This window comes from Oncorhynchus kisutch, linkage group LG10 (assembly GCF_002021735.2).
Source record: "Oncorhynchus kisutch isolate 150728-3 linkage group LG10, Okis_V2, whole genome shotgun sequence".
Classification (NCBI taxonomy): Eukaryota; Metazoa; Chordata; class Actinopteri; order Salmoniformes; family Salmonidae; genus Oncorhynchus; species Oncorhynchus kisutch.
Window position 1 is genome coordinate 53466307 of NC_034183.2, and position 27768 is coordinate 53494074.

General features: G+C 40.4%; 4 protein-coding genes across 4 annotated transcripts; all 4 read right to left on the bottom strand.

The window, feature by feature from the left end:
- Positions 1 to 3222: 3222 nt before the first annotated feature.
- On the bottom strand, positions 3223 to 6695 carry LOC116375855 (heat shock 70 kDa protein-like). Its single transcript, XM_031834002.1, has 2 exons — positions 6513 to 6695; positions 3223 to 5343 (listed from the first exon to the last, which is right to left on the bottom strand). The coding sequence occupies exon 2, from the start codon at positions 5318 to 5320 to the stop codon at positions 3386 to 3388; it is 1935 nt and encodes a 644-aa protein (XP_031689862.1). The 5' UTR covers positions 5321 to 5343; positions 6513 to 6695; the 3' UTR covers positions 3223 to 3385.
- Positions 6696 to 10021: 3326 nt separating this feature from the next.
- Positions 10022 to 13812, bottom strand: LOC116375854 (heat shock 70 kDa protein-like). Its single transcript, XM_031834001.1, has 2 exons — positions 13310 to 13812; positions 10022 to 12142 (listed from the first exon to the last, which is right to left on the bottom strand). The coding sequence occupies exon 2, from the start codon at positions 12117 to 12119 to the stop codon at positions 10185 to 10187; it is 1935 nt and encodes a 644-aa protein (XP_031689861.1). The 5' UTR covers positions 12120 to 12142; positions 13310 to 13812; the 3' UTR covers positions 10022 to 10184.
- Positions 13813 to 17028: 3216 nt separating this feature from the next.
- On the bottom strand, positions 17029 to 20760 carry LOC116375856 (heat shock 70 kDa protein). The gene is made up of 2 exons (XM_031834003.1): positions 20318 to 20760; positions 17029 to 19148 (listed from the first exon to the last, which is right to left on the bottom strand). Exon 2 carries the CDS (start codon positions 19123 to 19125, stop codon positions 17191 to 17193), a length of 1935 nt encoding a protein of 644 aa, XP_031689863.1. The 5' UTR covers positions 19126 to 19148; positions 20318 to 20760; the 3' UTR covers positions 17029 to 17190.
- A 3269-nt stretch (positions 20761 to 24029) lies between these two features.
- LOC109898419 (heat shock 70 kDa protein-like) lies at positions 24030 to 27421 on the bottom strand. The gene is made up of 2 exons (XM_031834005.1): positions 27319 to 27421; positions 24030 to 26158 (listed from the first exon to the last, which is right to left on the bottom strand). Exon 2 carries the CDS (start codon positions 26133 to 26135, stop codon positions 24201 to 24203), a length of 1935 nt encoding a protein of 644 aa, XP_031689865.1. The 5' UTR covers positions 26136 to 26158; positions 27319 to 27421; the 3' UTR covers positions 24030 to 24200.
- Between the last annotated feature and the right edge of the window lie 347 nt (positions 27422 to 27768).

Consider the following 27768-nt stretch of genomic DNA (forward strand, 5'->3'; position numbering starts at 1 on the left):
CAGAACGTACACACACAGCACACTAATAGTGAAAACATTATTTGTATTGATTAAAATGATCAAAAACCGTTAATGATTCAAATTTCAACACAAATGAAACAGCATCCGGTTCAACCTTATTCAGTCGACATTTCAGTCTATCGGCCACACTGCAGTTCCTCAACAGTTCAAGAGATGTCAGTCTATACATTTTTTTCTCACTAATGAATAATAGACATGTATTGTAAGAGAATTGAGTGCCGACTGCACAAGTGGTCTGTGCAACTCACCACAAGTTAATGTGCCTCCAGGGAAGATCCTTTTTGTTGTATTTAAGCCAGACTATTTAATATATCCAGTATTAATTGTTAAATGAAAGACAAATGATGAACACACTGGCTAATCCTTCTCTATTCTAGTCAATGTTATTCTGTTCTAAACCATTCTAGTCTACCCTATTCCATACTGATGGCCTATCAGTTCACATTTGCTTACCAAAAACAAGATATCTCCATGATATCCCCATCATGAGGATATCTTGTTAATGCTAAGCAAATGTGAACTCCTTGTGACATTCTCCTGTGAATTTGAATGACAAAAAACACAAATGGTAGCTAAAGTATTTGCTAATATGCATTGCATTCAGAAAGTATTCAGACCCCTTGACTTTTTCCACAATTTGTTACGTTACAGCCTTATTCTAAAAATGTATGAAATTATTTTTTTCATCATCAGGGCTGAATACTTATGTAAATAAGGTATTTCTGTTTTTTTTTTAAATAAATATGAGACAATTTAAAAAAACATGTTTTTGCTTTGTTATTATGAGGTATAATAACGAAGCAAAAACATTTTTTTTTTTTAAATTGTCTCATATTTATAAAAAAAAAAAACAGAAATACCTTATTTACATAAGTATTCAGCCCTGGATACTTATGAGTGTAGATGTGCTCAAAGATGCCCTCTGGTGGTCTGATTGAGCATTAATGGCAACAATGGCTCACAGTAAAATACTATGATTTCACGCACTTTAAATTTTCCCTAAACCAATCAAGAGATTGCTACAACCTATAGCCTAGAAATGAAAGTTTATACCGTAGGTGCACAGGTCGAGAGACAAATTGGAGTGATCAAGGTGACAGGCAGAGACACATTCAATCCCACCTTGCACACGCTTGCCTGCATCTAGCTGATGATCTGGGGTGTAATCTTTAGTCCAAATAGTTGCAAAACGTTTCGAAAGTTTCTATTGGACAAATACATTCACGTTGGTCCCGCCCCATTCCGTTCTGTTTAAGAAACATTTTGCAACAGAATCGGCAGAATGAATACACCCCTGATCACACACACACAGTTAAATTTCATAGCAGCCACATAGAGCATTATCACTTTACTTGTTGTAAAATTCATTCTCGCATCTACAAGCTTTCCTCCTCTCACCTTTTCCCTTCACTTGTGGACTTCAGTACACAACACAACAGCTATCTGTGACTAGGCACAAAAACCTCTCCTTACCAAACCTTCACACCATAACCACTAACCGCTACACAACCTACATCGTCACCATATCAAGGTTATAGTAAAACAAACCAAAATAGAACCAACACATTAGTAAACCCACAATCCAATCCCAAGTGTACAATCACGCATTACAGTGTACAGCAAGTAGTTTAGCAGTTAAACCGGCGGGCCCCGGTGCCCATTTATAAAACCAAAAGCTTACATTGACTTGGAAGAGTTGTAGTGTTGGATAGCCTTAGCCAGCTAGCTAACATAAATAGCATTCCTCTCTGTTTGAGTCAGGTTCTTTGGGTAGGCTAAATTAGCTGCAATAGCTAAGTGAAAGGAATACTAAGAAGAAGAAAAAATCAAATGAAATATAGCTAGCTCTCTCTCTCTATGCTGCTTCAACTATTGCCTTTCTCTCTTTGAGTCAACTACTCACTGCAGTGCTAGCTAGCTGTAGCTTATGCTTTCAGTACTAAATTAATTATCAGATCCTTTGGATGGAAAACTTGTTAGTTCATACTGCAAGAGCTCTGATAGGTTGGAGGATGTCCTCCAGGTGTAGTCATAATTATTGTGTAAGTCTATGGAATGTGGTGAGAACCACGAGGCTCCTAGGTTTTGAATTATTGAAGTCAATGTACCCAACGAATTCACCAGACAAAGGCTATTTCTTTTACAAAACAACGTGCAACTGTGACTCAAACTGGCCATTGTTTTATTAGAAAGAATATGGCCCTTTATAATGTCCACTTATGTTCATATGCTGTATATAGCATCTTAACGTTTTAAAACAAAATAGATCAATCATTTGTCCAGCCTTTGCTGCTATGCTTGCAGATGTGCATAATATGCTGCGACCCTAATCAAAAAGTATTTATCACCAAATAACAACAACTTAGCGATAGGTTGTTGTAACATTTGAACTTAAAACATGTTTTTCATTGAATGAAATAATAATTGTATGGGTGAACACCTTATAGTTTCATTGTATTGACATTCCCAGCCTTATTTACAGTCGTCTGTTTTTGTTCAAAATATGAAGTCATTGAAACTGAAACACTGCATCCCGAATGGGTGGAGGCAGCAAACAATGTACTAGGCCAACGACAATTTACAACCTGATAGAAATATGTTTTGGACTACCAAGAAATGTAGTATTGGTGAATTATATTAATCATGCATTGAACTGCATCCATCTATTCTGCCAACAATGCCTTACTGTACAACATGGAATTTCAAGTCAAATAGAACCTATTTTTAAAAAACCTCTTATAAAGTTGGTTTTGAAGCATAAACTGGGAATTTGATATGTTTTACTGATATTATGATTGTTCGTTTGTTTCATATCTGCAAAGTAGTTCAAATGCTGTCAGTTCCACTTGAAATACTTCAAAATCTGTCAAAAATACAGTATTTGGTTCTTTGAGCTTGACACCAATAAGCACAAAGTAAGGAAAAATGTGACCTGTAATAGTTTTTTTTATATGTGCCAGGAATGTATTTGTGCCTCTTTTTCCAAGAAGGACCATAGTGAATGTATCAGATGTTATCGCAGAATAAAGAGTTGATAAGCTAAACATTGTGGCCATTAGGGTGTCTTCACTTGTTCTCTCTGGTGGTTTAGCCGTCTATCAAAGTTTGGTTTACAATATTTCATGGTATTGTGTAAAAAATGTGAATATATCAATGTGTTATGATGAGAAGGAATTCAGGAAAACAGCCAACAGACCTAGAAACATATTTAAATACATTTTATTTGCAATGTCCAGCAATGCAATATGGTATGAATCAACAGATGTACAGTGTGTTTTTACAAGTACAAAGTATTTCCTGAATAGTAAATTGTATGCAGTGATACTAATGCATTTTGAAAAGTCCTTTATAAAATTCCCTCACTTTAGTCAATCTCTTCAATGGTTGGGCCTTGGGAGCTGTCACCAGAGCTGGCCCGTGCCTGATCTCCACAGCAACCTGTGGGCATCCCTCCCTGCTGGTACAGCTTGGTAATGATAGGCTGGCATACTTTCTCCAGCTCCTTTAGCTGATGCTCATACTCCTCTTTGTCGCCCAGCTGGTTGTTCTCCAACCAGGAAATGGTCTGGTCGCACCTGTCCACCACTTTCTTTTTGTCCTCCTGGCTGATCTTGCCTTTCATGTTGTCGTCCTCCACGCTGCTCTTCATATTGAAGGCGTACGACTCCAGGGAGTTCTTGGCAGCTATCTTCTCCCTCTGTGCGTCATCCTCAGCTTTGTATTTGTCAGCGTCCTGCACCATCCTCTCAATATCCTCTTTGCTGAGCCGGCCCTTGTCGTTGGTGATGGTGATCTTGTTCTCTTTGCCCGTGCTCTTGTCCACCGCTGATACGTTCAGAATGCCATTGGCGTCGATGTCAAAGGTCACCTCGATCTGAGGGACTCCTCGTGGGGCAGGGGGGATCCCAGAAAGCTCAAACTTCCCCAGGAGGTTGTTGTCCTTTGTCATGGCTCTCTCTCCCTCGTAGACCTGGATCATGACCCCGGGCTGGTTGTCGGAGTAAGTGGTGAAGGTCTGGGTCTGTTTGGATGGGATGGTGGTGTTGCGTTTGATCAGGGCAGTCATGACCCCTCCGGCGGTTTCGATGCCCAGGGACAGGGGAGCCACATCCAGCAGCAGCAGGTCCTGGACGTTCTCAGACTTGTCGCCAGACAAGATGGCCGCCTGAATGGCAGCGCCGTAGGCCACCGCCTCGTCTGGGTTGATGCTCTTGTTTAGCTCTCGGCCGTTGAAAAAGTCCTGCAGGAGCTTCTGGACCTTGGGGATCCGGGTGGAGCCTCCGACCAGGACGACGTCGTGGATTTGGGCCTTGTCCATCTTGGCATCCCTGAGGGCTTTCTCCACAGGCTCCAGGGTTCCCCTGAAGAGGTCGGAACACATCTCCTCAAAACGAGCCCTGGTGATGGAGGTGTAGAAGTCAATGCCCTCAAAAAGAGAGTCAATCTCAATGCTGGCCTGGGAGCTGGAGGACAGCGTTCTCTTGGCCCTCTCGCAGGCTGTCCTCAGCCTCCTCAGAGCCCGCTTGTTCTGGCTGATGTCCTTCTTGTGTTTCCTCTTGAACTCCTCCACAAAGTGACTGACCAGGCGGTTGTCAAAGTCCTCCCCTCCCAGGTGAGTGTCTCCAGCCGTGGCCTTCACCTCAAAGATCCCATCCTCGATGGTCAGGATGGAGACGTCAAAGGTGCCCCCACCCAGGTCAAAAATCAGGACGTTGCGTTCCCTGGACATGCCTTTGTCCATGCCGTAGGCGATGGCTGCCGCCGTGGGCTCGTTGATGATCCTCAGCACATTCAGCCCAGCGATCACTCCAGCGTCCTTAGTGGCCTGTCTCTGTGAATCGTTGAAGTAGGCAGGGACTGTGATGACTGCATTGGACACCTTCTGGCCCAGGTAAGCCTCAGCGATCTCCCTCATCTTCACCAGGACCATGGAGGAGATCTCCTCTGGGTTGAAGGATTTGTTCTCACCTTTGTAATCGACCTGAACTTTAGGCTTTCCTCCGTCGCTGACCACCTTGAAGGGCCAGTGCTTCATGTCGGCTTGCACGACCTGATCGTTGAACTTTCGGCCAATCAGGCGTTTGGCGTCGAAAACGGTGTTGTTGGGGTTCATGGCCACCTGGTTCTTTGCTGCGTCTCCGATAAGTCTCTCAGTGTCTGTGAAGGCCACATAGCTGGGTGTGGTCCTGTTGCCCTGGTCGTTGGCGATGATCTCCACTTTGCCATGCTGGAACACCCCCACACAGGAGTAGGTGGTGCCCAGGTCAATGCCGATAGACGGGCCTTTAGCTGATGACATCTTGATGGTTTGGAGTTAGTTGCCTACAAATGAATTAAATAATATTTTTGAAATTGATATTATTCTACGACAACCTAGGTGCAAGTAATGACAATCTCCACCAACAGAGATGTTAGCCTAAATATACTTGAATAACAACCAGACCTGGGTTCAAATACATGCGTATTTAAGTTTTTCTAATTCTTATTTTCTGTGTATTTTAGTATTTTGGGGCGGCAGCGTAGCCTAGTGGTTAGAGCATTGGACTATTAACCAAAAGGTTGCAAGTTCATATCCCCAAGGTACAAATCTGTCGTTCTGCCCCTGAACAAGGCAGTTAACCCTCTGTTCCTAGGCTGTCATTGAAAATAAGAATTAGTTCTTAACTGACTTGCCTAGTTAAATAAATGTTTTTTAAAAAATCAAATATTGTGGCAACTTTAATTAAAGTATTTTCGGATCATTTTATTTCAATACTATTTTAATCTATTTTCAAATACTGGTCTCCAAATACATTTCAAATACACCTAGGAACAAACAATCCTGGGTTCAAATGCATGGAATATTTAAATATTTTAATTTTAAAATACACTTCTCTGTGTATTTGAGTATTTTCAAATACATGATAATACTTTCCAAATGTATTTCCAAACACATTCCAATATTCAACTACTTATATTTCAAAATGTACTGGTATTTTAAAGTCCTTGAAAACAATAATAAGCATTTGAACCCCGGTCTGAAAACAACACTGCTGTCAATGTTTGTGTTATATATTAGTGTTATATACATATATACATATATATATAAATATATATATTAGTGTTAGACACAATCATTTCTGCTAATCTATTACAGAGAAACTATTTTCTCAACAGGCCTCCATTTTTTCTATGAACACTCCTGAATAATATTGTGTTATCTTCACAGAATTAGAGCAGATTTTCTTAAAATGAACAAATAACTAATTATAATAAAATAATAATATGCTACACAAGAAAATGTAGGCATAGTCTGTCCAATGAATGTTATTATAATATTATATCATTATAACATTATTTCTTTATTAGTTAACCAAATATTCTGGCATAATGTTATAGCTAAATCAGCTATGTCCACACAACCAACATAGCATCATTGTTTATTCTATCAAGTTTATAACTGTCACAGCCATTATGAAAATAGGGTCCTGAATTAATTCCCCTTTACTTACAGTTTATGAATGTAGAGGTCTGTTGAACGTATCTCTTCTCTTTTCTTGCTTTCTTTTCCCTTTAGTATTCTCGTTGAGTCGATGTTTGAATCTGAATGTACTTCACCAGAATATATACCATCCCCATTGCCTAAAAAATAGCACTCATGATTTCTAGCCATTTCTCGAACTCTCCGACTACATTGCTCAAGAGAGCGCAGCTTCCTGTGCAATGACGCAGGCTGCGAGGCGTATGCAAATGAACGTTCTCGTTATTCCAGAGCGTTCGAGAGGCGCGGAGACCTGTCCAGAACGTACACACACAGCACACTAATAGTGAAAACATTATTTGTATTGATTAAAATGATCAAAAACCGTTAATGATTCAAATTTCAACACAAATGAAACAGCATCCGGTTCAACCTTATTCAGTCGACATTTCAGTCTATCGGCCACACTGCAGTTCCTCAACAGTTCAAGAGATGTCAGTCTATACATTTTTTTCTCACTAATGAATAATAGACATGTATTGTAAGAGAATTGAGTGCCGACTGCACAAGTGGTCTGTGCAACTCACCACAAGTTAATGTGCCTCCAGGGAAGATCCTTTTTGTTGTATTTAAGCCAGACTATTTAATATATCCAGTATTAATTGTTAAATGAAAGACAAATGATGAACACACTGGCTAATCCTTCTCTATTCTAGTCAATGTTATTCTGTTCTAAACCATTCTAGTCTACCCTATTCCATACTGATGGCCTATCAGTTCACATTTGCTTACCAAAAACAAGATATCTCCATGATATCCCCATCATGAGGATATCTTGTTAATGCTAAGCAAATGTGAACTCCTTGTGACATTCTCCTGTGAATTTGAATGACAAAAAACACAAATGGTAGCTAAAGTATTTGCTAATATGCATTGCATTCAGAAAGTATTCAGACCCCTTGACTTTTTCCACAATTTGTTACGTTACAGCCTTATTCTAAAAATGTATGAAATTATTTTTTTCATCATCAGGGCTGAATACTTATGTAAATAAGGTATTTCTGTTTTTATTTTTAATAAATATGAGACAATTTAAAAAAACATGTTTTTGCTTTGTTATTATGAGGTATAATAACGAAGCAAAAACATTTTTTTTTTTAAATTGTCTCATATTTATAAAAAAACAAAAACAGAAATACCTTATTTACATAAGTATTCAGCCCTGGATACTTATGAGTGTAGATGTGCTCAAAGATGCCCTCTGGTGGTCTGATTGAGCATTAATGGCAACAATGGCTCACAGTAAAATACTATGATTTCACGCACTTTAAATTTTCCCTAAACCAATCAAGAGATTGCTACAACCTATAGCCTAGAAATGAAAGTTTATACCGTAGGTGCACAGGTCGAGAGACAAATTGGAGGGATCAAGGTGACAGGCAGAGACACATTCAATCCCACCTTGCACACGCTTGCCTGCATCTAGCTGATGATCTGGGGTGTAATCTTTAGTCCAAATAGTTGCAAAACGTTTCGAAAGTTTCTATTGGACAAATACATTCACGTTGGTCCCGCCCCATTCCGTTCTGTTTAAGAAACATTTTGCAACAGAATCGGCAGAATGAATACACCCCTGATCACACACACACAGTTAAATTTCATAGCAGCCACATAGAGCATTATCACTTTACTTGTTGTAAAATTCATTCTCGCATCTACAAGCTTTCCTCCTCTCACCTTTTCCCTTCACTTGTGGACTTCAGTACACAACACAACAGCTATCTGTGACTAGGCACAAAAACCTCTCCTTACCAAACCTTCACACCATAACCACTAACCGCTACACAACCTACATCGTCACCATATCAAGGTTATAGTAAAACAAACCAAAATAGAACCAACACATTAGTAAACCCACAATCCAATCCCAAGTGTACAATCACGCATTACAGTGTACAGCAAGTAGTTTAGCAGTTAAACCGGCGGGCCCCGGTGCCCATTTATAAAACCAAAAGCTTACATTGACTTGGAAGAGTTGTAGTGTTGGATAGCCTTAGCCAGCTAGCTAACATAAATAGCATTCCTCTCTGTTTGAGTCAGGTTCTTTGGGTAGGCTAAATTAGCTGCAATAGCTAAGTGAAAGGAATACTAAGAAGAAGAAAAAATCAAATGAAATATAGCTAGCTCTCTCTCTCTATGCTGCTTCAACTATTGCCTTTCTCTCTTTGAGTCAACTACTCACTGCAGTGCTAGCTAGCTGTAGCTTATGCTTTCAGTACTAAATTAATTATCAGATCCTTTGGATGGAAAACTTGTTAGTTCATACTGCAAGAGCTCTGATAGGTTGGAGGATGTCCTCCAGGTGTAGTCATAATTATTGTGTAAGTCTATGGAATGTGGTGAGAACCACGAGGCTCCTAGGTTTTGAATTATTGAAGTCAATGTACCCAACGAATTCACCAGACAAAGGCTATTTCTTTTACAAAACAACGTGCAACTGTGACTCAAACTGGCCATTGTTTTATTAGAAAGAATATGGCCCTTTATAATGTCCACTTATGTTCATATGCTGTATATAGCATCTTAACGTTTTAAAACAAAATAGATCAATCATTTGTCCAGCCTTTGCTGCTATGCTTGCAGATGTGCATAATATGCTGCGACCCTAATCAAAAAGTATTTATCACCAAATAACAACAACTTAGCGATAGGTTGTTGTAACATTTGAACTTAAAACATGTTTTTCATTGAATGAAATAATAATTGTATGGGTGAACACCTTATAGTTTCATTGTATTGACATTCCCAGCCTTATTTACAGTCGTCTGTTTTTGTTCAAAATATGAAGTCATTGAAACTGAAACACTGCATCCCGAATGGGTGGAGGCAGCAAACAATGTACTAGGCCAACGACAATTTACAACCTGATAGAAATATGTTTTGGACTACCAAGAAATGTAGTATTGGTGAATTATATTAATCATGCATTGAACTGCATCCATCTATTCTGCCAACAATGCCTTACTGTACAACATGGAATTTCAAGTCAAATAGAACCTATTTTTAAAAAACCTCTTATAAAGTTGGTTTTGAAGCATAAACTGGGAATTTGATATGTTTTACTGATATTATGATTGTTCGTTTGTTTCATATCTGCAAAGTAGTTCAAATGCTGTCAGTTCCACTTGAAATACTTCAAAATCTGTCAAAAATACAGTATTTGGTTCTTTGAGCTTGACACCAATAAGCACAAAGTAAGGAAAAATGTGACCTGTAATAGTTTTTTTTATATGTGCCAGGAATGTATTTGTGCCTCTTTTTCCAAGAAGGACCATAGTGAATGTATCAGATGTTATCGCAGAATAAAGAGTTGATAAGCTAAACATTGTGGCCATTAGGGTGTCTTCACTTGTTCTCTCTGGTGGTTTAGCCGTCTATCAAAGTTTGGTTTACAATATTTCATGGTATTGTGTAAAAAATGTGAATATATCAATGTGTTATGATGAGAAGGAATTCAGGAAAACAGCCAACAGACCTAGAAACATATTTAAATACATTTTATTTGCAATGTCCAGCAATGCAATATGGTATGAATCAACAGATGTACAGTGTGTTTTTACAAGTACAAAGTATTTCCTGAATAGTAAATTGTATGCAGTGATACTAATGCATTTTGAAAAGTCCTTTATAAAATTCCCTCACTTTAGTCAATCTCTTCAATGGTTGGGCCTTGGGAGCTGTCACCAGAGCTGGCCCGTGCCTGATCTCCACAGCAACCTGTGGGCATCCCTCCCTGCTGGTACAGCTTGGTAATGATAGGCTGGCATACTTTCTCCAGCTCCTTTAGCTGATGCTCATACTCCTCTTTGTCGCCCAGCTGGTTGTTCTCCAACCAGGAAATGGTCTGGTCGCACCTGTCCACCACTTTCTTTTTGTCCTCCTGGCTGATCTTGCCTTTCATGTTGTCGTCCTCCACGCTGCTCTTCATATTGAAGGCGTACGACTCCAGGGAGTTCTTGGCAGCTATCTTCTCCCTCTGTGCGTCATCCTCAGCTTTGTATTTGTCAGCGTCCTGCACCATCCTCTCAATATCCTCTTTGCTGAGCCGGCCCTTGTCGTTGGTGATGGTGATCTTGTTCTCTTTGCCCGTGCTCTTGTCCACCGCTGATACGTTCAGAATGCCATTGGCGTCGATGTCAAAGGTCACCTCGATCTGAGGGACTCCTCGTGGGGCAGGGGGGATCCCAGAAAGCTCAAACTTCCCCAGGAGGTTGTTGTCCTTTGTCATGGCTCTCTCTCCCTCGTAGACCTGGATCATGACCCCGGGCTGGTTGTCGGAGTAAGTGGTGAAGGTCTGGGTCTGTTTGGATGGGATGGTGGTGTTGCGTTTGATCAGGGCAGTCATGACCCCTCCGGCGGTTTCGATGCCCAGGGACAGGGGAGCCACATCCAGCAGCAGCAGGTCCTGGACGTTCTCAGACTTGTCGCCAGACAAGATGGCCGCCTGAATGGCAGCGCCGTAGGCCACCGCCTCGTCTGGGTTGATGCTCTTGTTTAGCTCTCGGCCGTTGAAAAAGTCCTGCAGGAGCTTCTGGACCTTGGGGATCCGGGTGGAGCCTCCGACCAGGACGACGTCGTGGATTTGGGCCTTGTCCATCTTGGCATCCCTGAGGGCTTTCTCCACAGGCTCCAGGGTTCCCCTGAAGAGGTCGGAACACATCTCCTCAAAACGAGCCCTGGTGATGGAGGTGTAGAAGTCAATGCCCTCAAAAAGAGAGTCAATCTCAATGCTGGCCTGGGAGCTGGAGGACAGCGTTCTCTTGGCCCTCTCGCAGGCTGTCCTCAGCCTCCTCAGAGCCCGCTTGTTCTGGCTGATGTCCTTCTTGTGTTTCCTCTTGAACTCCTCCACAAAGTGACTGACCAGGCGGTTGTCAAAGTCCTCCCCTCCCAGGTGAGTGTCTCCAGCCGTGGCCTTCACCTCAAAGATCCCATCCTCGATGGTCAGGATGGAGACGTCAAAGGTGCCCCCACCCAGGTCAAAAATCAGGACGTTGCGTTCCCTGGACATGCCTTTGTCCATGCCGTAGGCGATGGCTGCCGCCGTGGGCTCGTTGATGATCCTCAGCACATTCAGCCCAGCGATCACTCCAGCGTCCTTAGTGGCCTGTCTCTGTGAATCGTTGAAGTAGGCAGGGACTGTGATGACTGCATTGGACACCTTCTGGCCCAGGTAAGCCTCAGCGATCTCCCTCATCTTCACCAGGACCATGGAGGAGATCTCCTCTGGGTTGAAGGATTTGTTCTCACCTTTGTAATCGACCTGAACTTTAGGCTTTCCTCCGTCGCTGACCACCTTGAAGGGCCAGTGCTTCATGTCGGCTTGCACGACCTGATCGTTGAACTTTCGGCCAATCAGGCGTTTGGCGTCGAAAACGGTGTTGTTGGGGTTCATGGCCACCTGGTTCTTTGCTGCGTCTCCGATAAGTCTCTCAGTGTCTGTGAAGGCCACATAGCTGGGTGTGGTCCTGTTGCCCTGGTCGTTGGCGATGATCTCCACTTTGCCATGCTGGAACACCCCCACACAGGAGTAGGTGGTGCCCAGGTCAATGCCGATAGACGGGCCTTTAGCTGATGACATCTTGATGGTTTGGAGTTAGTTGCCTACAAATGAATTAAATAATATTTTTGAAATTGATATTATTCTACGACAACCTAGGTGCAAGTAATGACAATCTCCACCAACAGAGATGTTAGCCTAAATATACTTGAATAACAACCAGACCTGGGTTCAAATACATGCGTATTTAAGTTTTTCTAATTCTTATTTTCTGTGTATTTTAGTATTTTGGGGCGGCAGCGTAGCCTAGTGGTTAGAGCATTGGACTAATAACCAAAAGGTTGCAAGTTCATATCCCCAAGGTACAAATCTGTCGTTCTGCCCCTGAACAAGGCAGTTAACCCTCTGTTCCTAGGCTGTCATTGAAAATAAGAATTAGTTCTTAACTGACTTGCCTAGTTAAATAAATGTTTTTTAAAAAATCAAATATTGTGGCAACTTTAATTAAAGTATTTTCGGATCATTTTATTTCAATACTATTTTAATCTATTTTCAAATACTGGTCTCCAAATACATTTCAAATACACCTAGGAACAAACAATCCTGGGTTCAAATGCATGGAATATTTAAATATTTTAATTTTAAAATACACTTCTCTGTGTATTTGAGTATTTTCAAATACATGATAATACTTTCCAAATGTATTTCCAAACACATTCCAATATTCAACTACTTATATTTCAAAATGTACTGGTATTTTAAAGTCCTTGAAAAACAATAATAAGCATTTGAACCCCGGTCTGAAAACAACACTGCTGTCAATGTTTGTGTTATATATTAGTGTTATATACATATACATATATATATAAATATATATATTAGTGTTAGACACAATCATTTCTGCTAATCTATTACAGAGAAACTATTTTCACAACAGGCCTCCATTTTTTCTATGAACACTCCTGAATAATATTGTTTTATCTTCACAGAATTAGAGCAGATTTTCTTAAAATGAACAAATAACTAATTATAATAAAATAATAATATGCTACAAAAAAAATGTAGGCATAGTCTGTCCAATGAATGTTATTATAATATTATATCATTATAATATTATTAATTTATTAGTTAACCAAATATTCTGGCATAATGTTATAGCTAAATCAGCTATGTCCACACAAGCAACATAGCATCATTGTTTATTCTATCAAGTTTATAACTGTCACAGCCATTATGAAAATAGGGTCCTGAATTAATTCCCCTTTACTTACAGTTTATGAATGTAGAGGTCTGTTGAACGTATCTCTTCTCTTTTCTTGCTTTCTTTTCCCTTTAGTATTCTCGTTGAGTCGATGTTTGAATCTGAATGTACTGGTACTGAATGTACCAGAATATATACCATCCCCATTGCCTAAAAAATAGCACTCCTGATTTCTAGCCATTTCTCGAACTCTCCGACTACATTGCTCAAGAGAGCGCAGCATTCCTGTGCAATGACGCAGGCTGCGAGGCGTATGCAAATGAACGTTCTCGTTATTCCAGAGCGTTCGAGAGGCGCGGAGACCTGTCCAGAACGCACACACACAGCACACTAATAGTGAAACATTATTTGTATTGATTAAAATGATCAAAAACCGTTAATGATTCAAATTTCAACACAAATGAAACAGCATCCGGTTCAACCTTATTCAGTCGACATTTCAGTCTATCGGCCACACTGCAGTTCCTCAACAGTTCACGAGATGTCAGTCTATACATTTTTTTTCTCACTAATGAATAATAGACATGTATTGTAAGAGAATTGAGTGCCTACTGCACAAGTAGTATGTGCAACTCACCACAAGTTAATGTGCCTCCAGGAAAGATCCTTTTTGTTGTATTTAAGCCAGACTATTTAATATATCCAGTATTAATTGTTAAATGAAAGACAAATGATGAACACACTGGCTAATCCTTCTCTATTCTAGTCAATGTTATTCTGTTCTAAACCATTCTAGTCTACCATATTCCATACTGATGGCCTATCAGTTCACATTTGCTTATCAAAAACAAGATATCTCCATGATATCCCCATCATGAGGATATCTTGTTAATGCTAAGCAAATGTGAACTCCTTGTGACATTCTCCTGTGAATTTGAATGACAAAAAACACAAATGGTAGCTAAAGTATTTGCTAATATGCATTGCATTCAGAAAGTATTCAGACCCCTTGACTTTTTCCACAATTTGTTATTCTAAAAATGTATGAAATAATTTTTTTCATCATCAGGGCTGAATACTTATGTAAATAAGGTATTTCTGTTTTTATTTTTAATAAATATGAGACAATAAAAAAAAAAAAGTTTTTGCTTTGTTATTATGAGGTATAAAAACGAAGCAAAAACATTTTTTTTTTTAAATTGTCTCATATTTATAAAAAAAACAAAAAAAACAGAAATATCTTATTTACATAAGTATTCAGCCCTGGATACTTATGAGTGTAGATGTGCTCAAAGATGCCCTCTGGTGGTCTGATTGAGCATTAATGGCAACAATGGCTGACAGAAAAATACTATGATTTCACGCACTTTAAGTTGCCTTACCATACCGCACTGCAGTACAATGCACATACTAAATGAGGACACCCTTCACACTATATACACAGCAGTGCCGGTTGGTGTCGTTCAAGATTATGGAGGATTTCCTTTTATTACCATGGCCTTATTTCGATTACAGCATATTGGATGACTGTCATTCATATTCCCATTCACCCAGCTCAATGTCACATCAATAGGTTTAGGCTACTCCATGATACTCAAATTTTCCCTAAACCAATCAAGAGATTGCTACAACCTATAGCCTAGAAATGAAAGTTTATACCGTAGGTGCACAGGTCGAGAGACAAATTGGAGTGATCAAGGTGACAGGCAGAGACACATTCAATCCCACCTTGCACACTCTTGTCTGCATCTAGCTGATCTGGGGTGTAATCTTTAGTCCAAACAGTTGCAAAACGTTTCAAAAGTTTCTATTGGACAAATAAATTCAGGTTGGTCCCGCCCCATTTCGTTCTGTTTAAGAAACATTTTGCAACAGAATCAGCAGAATGAATACACCCCTGATCACACACAAACAGTTAAATTTCATAGCAGCCACATAGAGCATTATCACTTTACTTGTTGTAAAATTCATTCTCGCATCTTACAAGCTTTCCTCCTCTCACCTTTTCCCTTCACTTGTGGACTTCAGTACACAACACAACAGCTATCTGTGACTAGGCACAAAAACCTCTCCTTACCAAACCTTCACACCATAACCACTAACCGCTACACAACCTACATCGTCACCATATCAAGGTTATAGTAAAACAAACCAAAATAGAACCAACACATTAGTAAACCCACAATCCAATCCCAAGTGTACAATCACGCATTACAGTGTACAGCAAGTAGTTTAGCAGTTAAACCGGCGAGCCCCGGTGCCCAAACATTTATAAAACCAAAAGCTTACATTGACTAGGAAGAGTTGTAGTGTTGGATAGCCTTAGCCAGCTAGCTAACATAAATAGCATTCCTCTCTGTTTGAGTCAGGTTCTTTGGGTATAATAAATTAGCTGCAATAGCTAAGTGAAAGGTAGACTAAGAAGAAGAAAAAATCTAATGAAATATAGCTAGCTCTCTCTCTATGCTGCTTCAACTATTGCCTTTCTCTCTTTGAGTCAACTACTCACTGCAGTGCTAGCTAGCTGTAGCTTATGCTTTCAGTACTAAATTAATTATCAGATCCTTTGGATGGAAAACTTGTTAGTTCATACTGCAAGAGCTCTAATAGGTTGGAGGATGTCCTCCAGGTGTAGTCATAATTATTGTGTAAGTCTATGGAATGTGGTGAGAACCACGAGGCTCCTAGGTTTTGAATTATTGAAGTCAATGTACCCAACGAATTCGCCAGACAAAGGCTATTTCTTTTACAAAACAACTGGCCATAGTTTTATTAGAAAGAATATGGCCCTTTATAATGTCCACTTATGTTCATATGCTGTATATAGCATCTTAACGTTTTAAGACAAAATAGATCAATCATTTGTCCAGCCTTTGCTGCTATGCTTGCAGATGTGCATAATATGCTGTGACCCTAATCAAAAAGTATTTATCACCAAATAACAACAACTTAGCGATAGGTTGTTGTAACATTTGAACTTAAAACATGTTTTTCATTGAATGAAATAATAATTGTATGGGTGAACACCTTATAGTTTCATTGTATTGACATTCCCAGCCTTATTTACAGTCGTCTGTTTTTGTTCAAAATAATATGAAGTCATTGAAACTGAAACACTGCATCCCGAATGGGTGGAGGCAGCAAACAATGTACTAGGCCAGCGACAATTTACAACCTGATAGAAATATGTTTTGGACTACCAAGAAATGTAGTATTGGTGAATTATATTAATCATGCATTGAGCTGCATCCATCTATTCTGCCAACAATGCCTTACTGTACAACATGGAATTTCAAGTCAAATAGAACCTATTTTTAAAAACCTCTTATAAAGTTGGTTTTGAAGCATAAACTGGGAATTTGATATGTTTTACTGATATTATGATTGTTCGTTTGTTTCATATCTGCAAAGTAGTTCAAATGCTGTCAGTTCCACTTGAAATACTTCAAAATCTGTCAAAAATACAGTATTTGGTTCTTTGAGCTTGACACCAATAAGCACAAAGTAAGGAAAAATGTGACCTGTAATAGTTTTTTTTATATGTGCCAGAAATGTATTTGTGCCTCTTTTTCCAAGAAGGACCATAGTGATTGTATCAGATGTTATCGCAGAATAAAGAGTTGATAAGCTAAACATTGTGGCCATTAGGGTGTCTTCACTTGTTCTCTCTGGTGGTTTAGCCGTCTATCAAAGTTTGGTTTACAATATTTCATGGTATTGTGTAAAAAATGTGAATAATCAATGTGTTATGATGAGAAGGAATTCAGGAAAACAGCCAACAGACCTAGAAACATATTTAAATACATTTTATTTGCAATGTCCAGCAATGCAATATGGTATGAATCAACAGATGTACAGTGTGTTTTTACAAGTACAAAGTATTTCCTGAATAGTAAATTGTATGCAGTGATACTAATGCATTTTGAAAAGTCCTTAAAAAAATCCCTCACTTTAGTCAATCTCTTCAATGGTTGGGCCTTGGGAGCTGTCACCAGAGCTGGTCCGTGCCTGATCTCCACAGCAACCTGTGGGCATCCCTCCCTGCTGGTACAGCTTGGTAATGATAGGCTGGCATACTTTCTCCAGCTCCTTTAGCTGATGCTCATACTCCTCTTTGTCGCCCAGCTGGTTGTTCTCCAACCAGGAAATGGTCTGGTCGCACCTGTCTACCACTTTCTTTTTGTCCTCCTGGCTGATCTTGCCTTTCATGTTGTCGTCCTCCACGCTGCTCTTCATATTGAAGGCGTACGACTCCAGGGAGTTCTTGGCAGCTATCTTCTCCCTCTGTGCGTCATCCTCAGCTTTGTATTTGTCAGCGTCCTGCACCATCCTCTCAATATCCTCTTTGCTGAGCCGGCCCTTGTCGTTGGTGATGGTGATCTTGTTCTCTTTGCCCGTGCTCTTGTCCACCGCTGATACGTTCAGAATGCCGTTGGCGTCGATGTCAAAGGTCACCTCGATCTGAGGGACTCCTCGTGGGGCAGGGGGGATCCCAGAAAGCTCAAACTTCCCCAGGAGGTTGTTGTCCTTTGTCATGGCTCTCTCTCCTTCGTAGACCTGGATCATGACCCCGGGCTGGTTGTCGGAGTAAGTGGTGAAGGTCTGGGTCTGTTTGGATGGGATGGTGGTGTTGCGTTTGATCAGGGCAGTCATGACCCCTCCGGCGGTTTCGATGCCCAGGGACAGGGGAGCCACATCCAGCAGCAGCAGGTCCTGGACGTTCTCAGACTTGTCGCCAGACAAGATGGCCGCCTGGATGGCAGCGCCGTAGGCCACCGCCTCGTCTGGGTTGATGCTCTTGTTTAGCTCTCGGCCGTTGAAAAAGTCCTGCAGGAGCTTCTGGACCTTGGGGATCCGGGTGGAGCCTCCGACCAGGACGATGTCGTGGATTTGGGCCTTGTCCATCTTGGCATCCCTGAGGGCTTTCTCCACAGGCTCCAGGGTTCCCCTGAAGAGGTCGGAACACATCTCCTCAAAACGAGCCCTGGTGATGGAGGTGTAGAAGTCAATGCCCTCAAAAAGAGAGTCAATCTCAATGCTGGCCTGGGAGCTGGAGGACAGCGTTCTCTTGGCCCTCTCGCAGGCTGTCCTCAGCCTCCTCAGAGCCCGCTTGTTCTGGCTGATGTCCTTCTTGTGTTTCCTCTTGAACTCCTCCACAAAGTGACTGACCAGGCGGTTGTCAAAGTCCTCCCCGCCCAGGTGAGTGTCTCCAGCTGTGGCCTTCACCTCAAAGATCCCATCCTCGATGGTCAGGATGGACACGTCAAAGGTGCCCCCACCCAGGTCAAAAATCAGGACGTTGCGTTCCCTGGACATGCCTTTGTCCATGCCGTAGGCGATGGCTGCCGCCGTGGGCTCGTTGATGATCCTCAGCACATTCAGCCCAGCGATCACTCCAGCGTCCTTAGTGGCCTGTCTCTGTGAATCGTTGAAGTAGGCAGGGACTGTGATGACTGCATTGGACACCTTCTGGCCCAGGTAAGCCTCAGCGATCTCCCTCATCTTCACCAGGACCATGGAGGAGATCTCCTCTGGGTTGAAGGATTTGTTCTCACCTTTGTAATCGACCTGAACTTTAGGCTTTCCTCCGTCGCTGACCACCTTGAAGGGCCAGTGCTTCATGTCGGCTTGCACGACCTGATCGTTGAACTTTCGGCCAATCAGGCGTTTGGCGTCGAAAACGGTGTTGTTGGGGTTCATGGCCACCTGGTTCTTTGCTGCGTCTCCGATAAGTCTCTCAGTGTCTGTGAAGGCCACATAGCTGGGTGTGGTCCTGTTGCCCTGGTCGTTGGCGATGATCTCCACTTTGCCATGCTGGAACACCCCCACACAGGAGTAGGTGGTGCCCAGGTCAATGCCGATAGACGGGCCTTTAGCTGATGACATCTTGATGGTTTGGAGTTAGTTGCCTACAAATGAATTAAATAATATTTTAGAAATTGATATTATTCTACGACAACCTAGGTGCAAGTAATGACAATCTCCACCAACAGAGATGTTAGCCTAAATATACTTGAATAACAACCAGACCTGGGTTCAAATACATGCGTATTTAAGTATTTCTAATTCTTATTTTCTGTGTATTTGAGTATTTTGGGGCGGCAGCGTAGCCTAGTGGTTAGATTATTGGACTATTAACCAAAAGGTTGCAAGTTCATATCCCCAAGGTACAAATCTGTTGTTCTGCCCCTGAACAAGGCAGTTAACCCTCTGTTCCTAGGCTGTCATTGAAAATAAGAATTAGTTCTTAACTGACTTGCCTAGTTAAATAAATGTTTTTTTTAAAATCTAATATTGTGGCAACTTTAATTAAAGTATTTTCAGATCATTTTATTTCAATACTATTTTAATCTATTTTCAAATACTGGTCTCCAAATACATTTCAAATACACCTAGGAACAAACAATCCTGGGTTCAAATGCATGGAATATTTAAATATTTTAATTTTAAAATACACTTGTCTGTGTATTTGAGTATTTTCAAATACATGATAACACTTTCCAAATGTATTTCCAAACACATTCCAATATTCAACTACTTATATTTCAAAATGTACTGGTATTTTAAAGTCCTTGAAAAACAATAATAAGCATTTGAACCCCGGTCTGAAAACAACACTGCTGTCAATGTTTGTGTTATATATTAGTGTTATATACATATATACATATATATATAAATATATATATTAGTGTTAGACACAATCATTTCTGCTAATCTATTACAGAGAAACTATTTTCACAACAGGCCTCCATTTTTTCTATGAACACTCCTGAATAATATTGTTTTATCTTCACAGAAATAGAGCAGATTTTCTTAAAATGAACAAATAACTAATTATAATAAAATAATAATATGCTACAAAAAAAATGTATGCATAGTCTGTCCAATGAATGTTATTATAATATTATATCATTATAATTTTATTAATTTATTAGTTAACCAAATATTCTGGCATAATGTTATAGCTAAATCAGCTATGTCCACACAAGCAACATAACATCATTGTTTATTCTATCAAGTTTATAACTGTCACAGCCATTATGAAAATTGGGTCCTGTATTAATTCCCCTTTACTTACAGTTTATGAATGTAGAGGTCTGTTGAACGTATCTCTTCTCTTTTCTTGCTTTCTTTTCCCTTTAGTATTCTCGTTGAGTCGATGTTTGAATCTGAATGTACTGGTACTGAATGTACCAGAATATATACCATCCCCATTGCCTAAAAAATAGCACTCATGATTTCTAGCCATTTCTCGAACTCTCCGACTACATTGCTCAAGAGAGCGCAGCATTCCTTTGCAATGACGCAAGCTGCGAGGCGTATGCAAATGAACGTTCTCGTTATTCCAGAGCGTTCGAGAGGCGCGGAGACCTGTCCAGAACGCACACACACAGCACACTAATAGTGAAACATTATTTGTATTGATTAAAATGATCAAAAACCGTTAATGATTCAAATTTCAACACAAATGAAACAGCATCCGGTTCAACCTTATTCAGTCGACATTTCAGTCTATCGGCCACACTGCAGTTCCTCAACAGTTCACGAGATGTCAGTCTATACATTTTTTTCTCACTAATGAATAATAGACATGTATTGTAAGAGAATTGAGTGCCTACTGCACAAGTAGTATGTGCAACTCACCACAAGTTAATGTGCCTCCAGGAAAGATCCTTTTTGTTGTAATTAAGCCAGACTATTTAATATATCCAGTATTAATTGTTAAATGAAAGACAAATGATGAACACACTGGCTAATCCTTCTCTATTCTAGTCAATGTTATTCTGTTCTAAACCATTCTAGTCTACCATATTCCATACTGATGGCCTATCAGTTCACATTTGCTTATCAAAAACAATATATCTCCATGATATCCCCATCATGAGGATATCTTGTTAATGCTAAGCAAATGTGAACTCCTTGTGACATTCTCCTGTGAATTTGAATGACAAAAAACACAAATGGTAGCTAAAGTATTTGCTAATATGCATTGCATTCAGAAAGTATTCAGACCCCTTGACTTTTTCCACAATTTGTTACGTTACAGCCTTATTCTAAAAATGTATGAAATAATTTTTTTCATCATCAGGGCTGAATACTTATGTAAATAAGGTATTTCTGTTTTAATTTTTAATAAATATGAGACAATAAAAAAAAAGTTTTTGCTTTGTTGTTATGAGGTATAAAAACGAAGCAAAAACATTTTTTTTTAAAAATTGTCTCATATTTATAAAAAAAACAAAAAAAACAGAAATACCTTATTTACATAAGTATTTAGCCCTGGATACTTATGAGTGTAGATGTGCTCAAAGATGCCCTCTGGTGGTCTGATTGAGCATTAATGGCAACAATGGCTGACAGAAAAATACTATGATTTCACGCACTTTAAGTTGCCTTACCATACTGCAGTACAATGCACATACTAAATGAGGACACCCTTCACACTATATACACAGCAGTGCCGGTTGGTGTCGTTCAAGATTATGGAGGATTTCCTTTTATTACCATGGCCTTATTTCGATTACAGCATATTGGATGACTGTCATTCATATTCCCATTCACCCAGCTCAATGTCACATCAATAGGTTTAGGCTACTCCATGATACTCAAATTTTCCCTAAACCAATCAAGAGATTGCTACAACCTATAGCCTAGAAATGAAAGTTTATACCGTAGGTGCACAGGTCGAGAGACAAATTGGAGTGATCAAGGTGACAGGCAGAGACACATTCAATCCCACCTTGCACACTCTTGTCTGCATCTAGCTGATCTGGGGTGTAATCTTTAGTCCAAACAGTTGCAAAACGTTTCAAAAGTTTCTATTGGACAAATAAATTCAGGTTGGTCCCGCCCCATTTCGTTCTGTTTAAGAAACATTTTGCAACAGAATCGGCAGAATGAATACACCCCTGATCACACACAAACAGTTAAATTTCATAGCAGCCACATAGAGCATTATCACTTTACTTGTTGTAAAATTCATTCTCGCATCTTACAAGCTTTCCTCCTCTCACCTTTTCCCTTCACTTGTGGACTTCAGTACACAACACAACAGCTATCTGTGACTAGGCACAAAAACCTCTCCTTACCAAACCTTCACACCATAACCACTAACCGCTACACAACCTACATCGTCACCATATCAAGGTTATAGTAAAACAAACCAAAATAGAACCAACACATTAGTAAACCCACAATCCAATCCCAAGTGTACAATCTCGCATTACAGTGTACAGCAAGTAGTTTAGCAGTTAAACCGGCGAGCCCCGGTGCCCAAACATTTATAAAACCAAAAGCTTACATTGACTAGGAAGAGTTGTAGTGTTGGATAGCCTTAGCCAGCTAGCTAACATAAATAGCATTCCTCTCTGTTTGAGTCAGGTTCTTTGGGTATAATAAATTAGCTGCAATAGCTAAGTGAAAGGTAGACTAAGAAGAAGAAAAAATCTAATGAAATATAGCTAGCTCTCTCTCTATGCTGCTTCAACTATTGCCTTTCTCTCTTTGAGTCAACTACTCACTGCAGTGCTAGCTAGCTGTAGCTTATGCTTTCAGTACTAAATTAATTATCAGATCCTTTGGATGGAAAACTTGTTAGTTCATACTGCAAGAGCTCTAATAGGTTGGAGGATGTCCTCCAGGTGGTCATAATTATTGTGTAAGTCTATGGAATGTGGTGAGAACCACGAGGCTCCTAGGTTTTGAATTATTGAAGTCAATGTACCCAACGAATTCGCCAGACAAAGGCTATTTCTTTTACAAAACAACTGGCCATAGTTTTATTAGAAAGAATATGGCCCTTTATAATGTCCACTTATGTTCATATGCTGTATATAGCATCTTAACGTTTTAAGACAAAATAGATCAATCATTTGTCCAGCCTTTGCTGCTATGCTTGCAGATGTGCATAATATGCTGCGACCCTAATCAAAAAGTATTTATCACCAAATAACAACAACTTAGCGATAGGTTGTTGTAACATTTGAACTTAAAACATGTTTTTCATTGAATGAAAGAATAATTGTATGGGTGAACACCTTATAGTTTCATTGTATTGACATTCCCAGCCTTATTTACAGTCGTCTGTTTTTGTTCAAAATATGAAGTCATTGAAACTGAAACACTGCATCCCGAATGGGTGGAGGCAGCAAACAATGTACTAGGCCAGCGACAATTTACAACCTGATAGAAATATGTTTTGGACTACCAAGAAATGTAGTATTGGTGAATTATATTAATCATGCATTGAGCTGCATCCATCTATTCTGCCAACAATGCCTTACTGTACAACATGGAATTTCAAGTCAAATAGAACCTATTTTTAAAAAACCTCTTATAAAGTTGGTTTTGAAGCATAAACTGGGAATTTGATATGTTTTACTGATATTATGATTGTTCGTTTGTTTCATATCTGCAAAGTAGTTCAAATGCTGTCAGTTCCACTTGAAATACTTCAAAATCTGTCAAAAATACAGTATTTGGTCCTTTGAGCTTGACACCAATAAGCACAAAGTAAGGAAAAATGTGACCTGTAATAGTTTTTTTTATATGTGCCAGAAATGTATTTGTGCCTCTTTTTCCAAGAAGGACCATAGTGATTGTATCAGATGTTATCGCAGAATAAAGAGTTGATAAGCTAAACATTGTGGCCATTAGGGTGTCTTCACTTGTTCTCTCTGGTGGTTTAGCCGTCTATCAAAGTTTGGTTTACAATATTTCATGGTATTGTGTAAAAAATGTGAATATATCAATGTGTTATGATGAGAAGGAATTCAGGAAAACAGCCAACAGACCTAGAAACATATTTAAATACATTTTTTTTGCAATGTCCAGCAATGCAATATGGTATGAATCAACAGATGTACAGTGTGTTTTTACAAGTACAAAGTATTTCCTGAATAGTAAATTGTATGCAGTGATACTAATGCATTTTGAAAAGTCCTTTATAAAATTCCCTCACTTTAGTCAATCTCTTCAATGGTTGGGCCTTGGGAGCTGTCACCAGAGCTGGCCCGTGCCTGATCTCCACAGCAACCTGTGGGCATCCCTCCCTGCTGGTACAGCTTGGTAATGATAGGCTGGCATTCTTTCTCCAGCTCCTTTAGCTGATGCTCATACTCCTCTTTGTCGCCCAGCTGGTTGTTCTCCAACCAGGAAATGGTCTGGTCGCACCTGTCCACCACTTTCTTTTTGTCCTCCTGGCTGATCTTGCCTTTCATGTTGTCGTCCTCCACGCTGCTCTTCATATTGAAGGCGTACGACTCCAGGGAGTTCTTGGCAGCTATCTTCTCCCTCTGTGCGTCATCCTCAGCTTTGTATTTGTCAGCGTCTTGCACCATCCTCTCAATATCCTCTTTGCTGAGCCGGCCCTTGTCGTTGGTGATGGTGATCTTGTTCTCTTTGCCCGTGCTCTTGTCCACCGCTGATACGTTCAGAATGCCGTTGGCGTCGATGTCAAAGGTCACCTCGATCTGAGGGACTCCTCGTGGGGCAGGGGGGATCCCAGAAAGCTCAAACTTCCCCAGGAGGTTGTTGTCCTTTGTCATGGCTCTCTCTCCCTCGTAGACCTGGATCATGACCCCGGGCTGGTTGTCGGAGTAAGTGGTGAAGGTCTGGGTCTGTTTGGATGGGATGGTGGTGTTGCGTTTGATCAGGGCAGTCATGACCCCTCCGGCGGTTTCGATGCCCAGGGACAGGGGAGCCACATCCAGCAGCAGCAGGTCCTGGACGTTCTCAGACTTGTCGCCAGACAAGATGGCCGCCTGGATGGCAGCGCCGTAGGCCACCGCCTCGTCTGGGTTGATGCTCTTGTTTAGCTCTCGGCCGTTGAAAAAGTCCTGCAAGAGCTTCTGGACCTTGGGGACCCGGGTGGATCCTCCGACCAGGACGACGTCGTGAATTTGGGCCTTGTCCATCTTGGCATCCCCGAGGGCTTTCTCCACAGGCTCCAGGGTTCCCCTGAAGAGGTCGGAACACATTTCCTCAAAACGAGCCCTGGTGATGGAGGTGTAGAAGTCGATGCCCTCAAAAAGGGAGTCAATCTCAATGCTGGCCTGGGAGCTGGAGGACAGTGTTCTCTTGGCCCTCTCGCAGGCTGTCCTCAGCCTCCTCAGAGCCCGCTTGTTCTGGCTGATGTCCTTCTTGTGTTTCCTCTTGAACTCCTCCACAAAGTGACTGACCAGGCGGTTGTCAAAGTCCTCCCCTCCCAGGTGAGTGTCTCCAGCCGTGGCCTTCACCTCAAAGATCCCATCCTCGATGGTCAGGATGGAGACGTCAAAGGTGCCCCCACCCAGGTCAAAAATCAGGACGTTGCGTTCCCTGGACATGCCTTTGTCCATGCCGTAGGCGATGGCTGCCGCCGTGGGCTCGTTGATGATCCTCAGCACATTCAGCCCAGCGATCACTCCAGCGTCCTTAGTGGCCTGTCTCTGTGAATCGTTGAAGTAGGCAGGGACTGTGATGACTGCATTGGACACCTTTTGGCCCAGGTAAGCCTCAGCGATCTCCCTCATCTTCACCAGGACCATGGAGGAGATCTCCTCTGGGTTGAAGGATTTGTTCTCACCTTTGTAATCGACCTGAACTTTAGGCTTTCCTCCGTCGCTGACCACCTTGAAGGGCCAGTGCTTCATGTCGGCTTGCACTACCTGATCGTTGAACTTTCGGCCAATCAGGCGTTTGGCGTCGAAAACGGTGTTGTTGGGGTTCATGGCCACCTGGTTCTTTGCTGCGTCTCCGATAAGTCTCTCAGTGTCTGTGAAGGCCACATAGCTGGGTGTGGTCCTGTTGCCCTGGTCGTTGGCGATGATCTCCACTTTGCCATGCTGGAACACCCCCACACAGGAGTAGGTGGTGCCCAGGTCAATGCCGATAGACGGGCCTTTAGCTGATGACATCTTGATGGTTTGGAGTTAGTTGCCTACAAATGAATTAAATAATATTTTAGAAATTGATATTATTCTACGACAACCTAGGTGCAAGTAATGACAATCTCCACCAACAGAGATGTTAGCCTAAATATACTTGAATAACAACCAGACCTGGGTTCAAATACATGCGTATTTAAGTATTTCTAATTCTTATTTTCTGTGTATTTGAGTATTTTGGGGCGGCAGCGTAGCCTAGTGGTTAGAGCATTGGACTATTAACCAAAAGGTTGCAAGTTCATATCCCCAAGGTACAAATCTGTCGTTCTGCCCCTGAACAAGGCAGTTAACCCTCTGTTCCTAGGCTGTCATTGAAAATAAGAATTAGTTCTTAACTGACTTGCCTAGTTAAATAAATGTTTTTTTTAAATCAAATATTGTGGCGACTTCTAATTAAAGTATTTTCAAATCATTTTATTTCAATACTATTTTAATCTATTTTCAAATACTGGTCTCCAAATACATTTAAAATACACCTAGGAACAAACAATCCTGGGTTCAAATGCATGGAATATTTAAATATTTTAATTTTAAAATACACTTATTTGAGTATTTTCAAATACATGATAATACTTTCCAAATGTATTTCCAAACACATTCCAATATTCAACTACTTATATTTCAAAATGTACTGGTATTTTAAAGTCCTTGAAAAACAATAATAAGCATTTGAACCCCGGTCTGAAAACAACACTGTTGTCAATGTTTGTGTTATATATTAGTGTTATATACATATATACATGTATATAAATATATATATTAGTGTTAGACACAATCATTTCTGCTAATCTATTACAGAGAAACTATTTTCACAACAGGCCTCCATTTTTTCGATGAACACTCCTGAATAATATTGTGTTATCTTCACAGAATTAGAGCAGATTTTCTTAAAATGAACAAATAACTAATTATAATAAAATAATAATATGCTACACAAGAAAATGTAGGCATAGTCTGTCCAATGAATGTTATTATAATATTATATCATTATAATATTATTAATTTATTAGTTAACCAAATATTCTGGCATAATGTTATAGCTAAATCAGCTATGTCCACACAAGCAACATAGCATCATTGTTTATTCTATCAAGTTTATAACTGTCACAGCCATTATGAAAATAGGGTCCTGAATTAATTCCCCTTTACTTACAGTTTATGAATGTAGAGGTCTGTTGAACGTATCTCTTCTCTTTTCTTGCTTTCTTTTCCCTTTAGTATTCTCGTTGAGTCGATGTTTGAATCTGAATGTACTTCACCAGAATATATACCATCCCCATTGCCTAAAAAATAGCACTCCTGATTTCTAGCCATTTCTCGAACTCTCCGACTACATTGCTCAAGAGAGCGCAGCATTCCTGTGCAATGACGCAGGCTGCGAGGCGTATGCAAATGAACGTTCTCGTTATTCCAGAGCGTTCGAGAGGCGCGGAGACCTGTCCAGAACGTACACACACAGCACACTAATAGTGAAAACATTATTTGTATTGATTAAAATGATCAAAAACCGTTAATGATTCAAATTTCAACACAAATGAAACAGCATCCGGTTCAACCTTATTCAGTCGACATTTCAGTCTATCGGCCACACTGCAGTTCCTCA

Coding starts and splice junctions, on each gene's coding strand:
- LOC116375855 (XM_031834002.1), bottom strand. CDS start 5,320: ATGTCATCAGCTAAAGGCCCGTCTATCGGCATTGACCTGGGCACCACC.
- LOC116375854 (XM_031834001.1), bottom strand. CDS start 12,119: ATGTCATCAGCTAAAGGCCCGTCTATCGGCATTGACCTGGGCACCACC.
- LOC116375856 (XM_031834003.1), bottom strand. CDS start 19,125: ATGTCATCAGCTAAAGGCCCGTCTATCGGCATTGACCTGGGCACCACC.
- LOC109898419 (XM_031834005.1), bottom strand. CDS start 26,135: ATGTCATCAGCTAAAGGCCCGTCTATCGGCATTGACCTGGGCACCACC.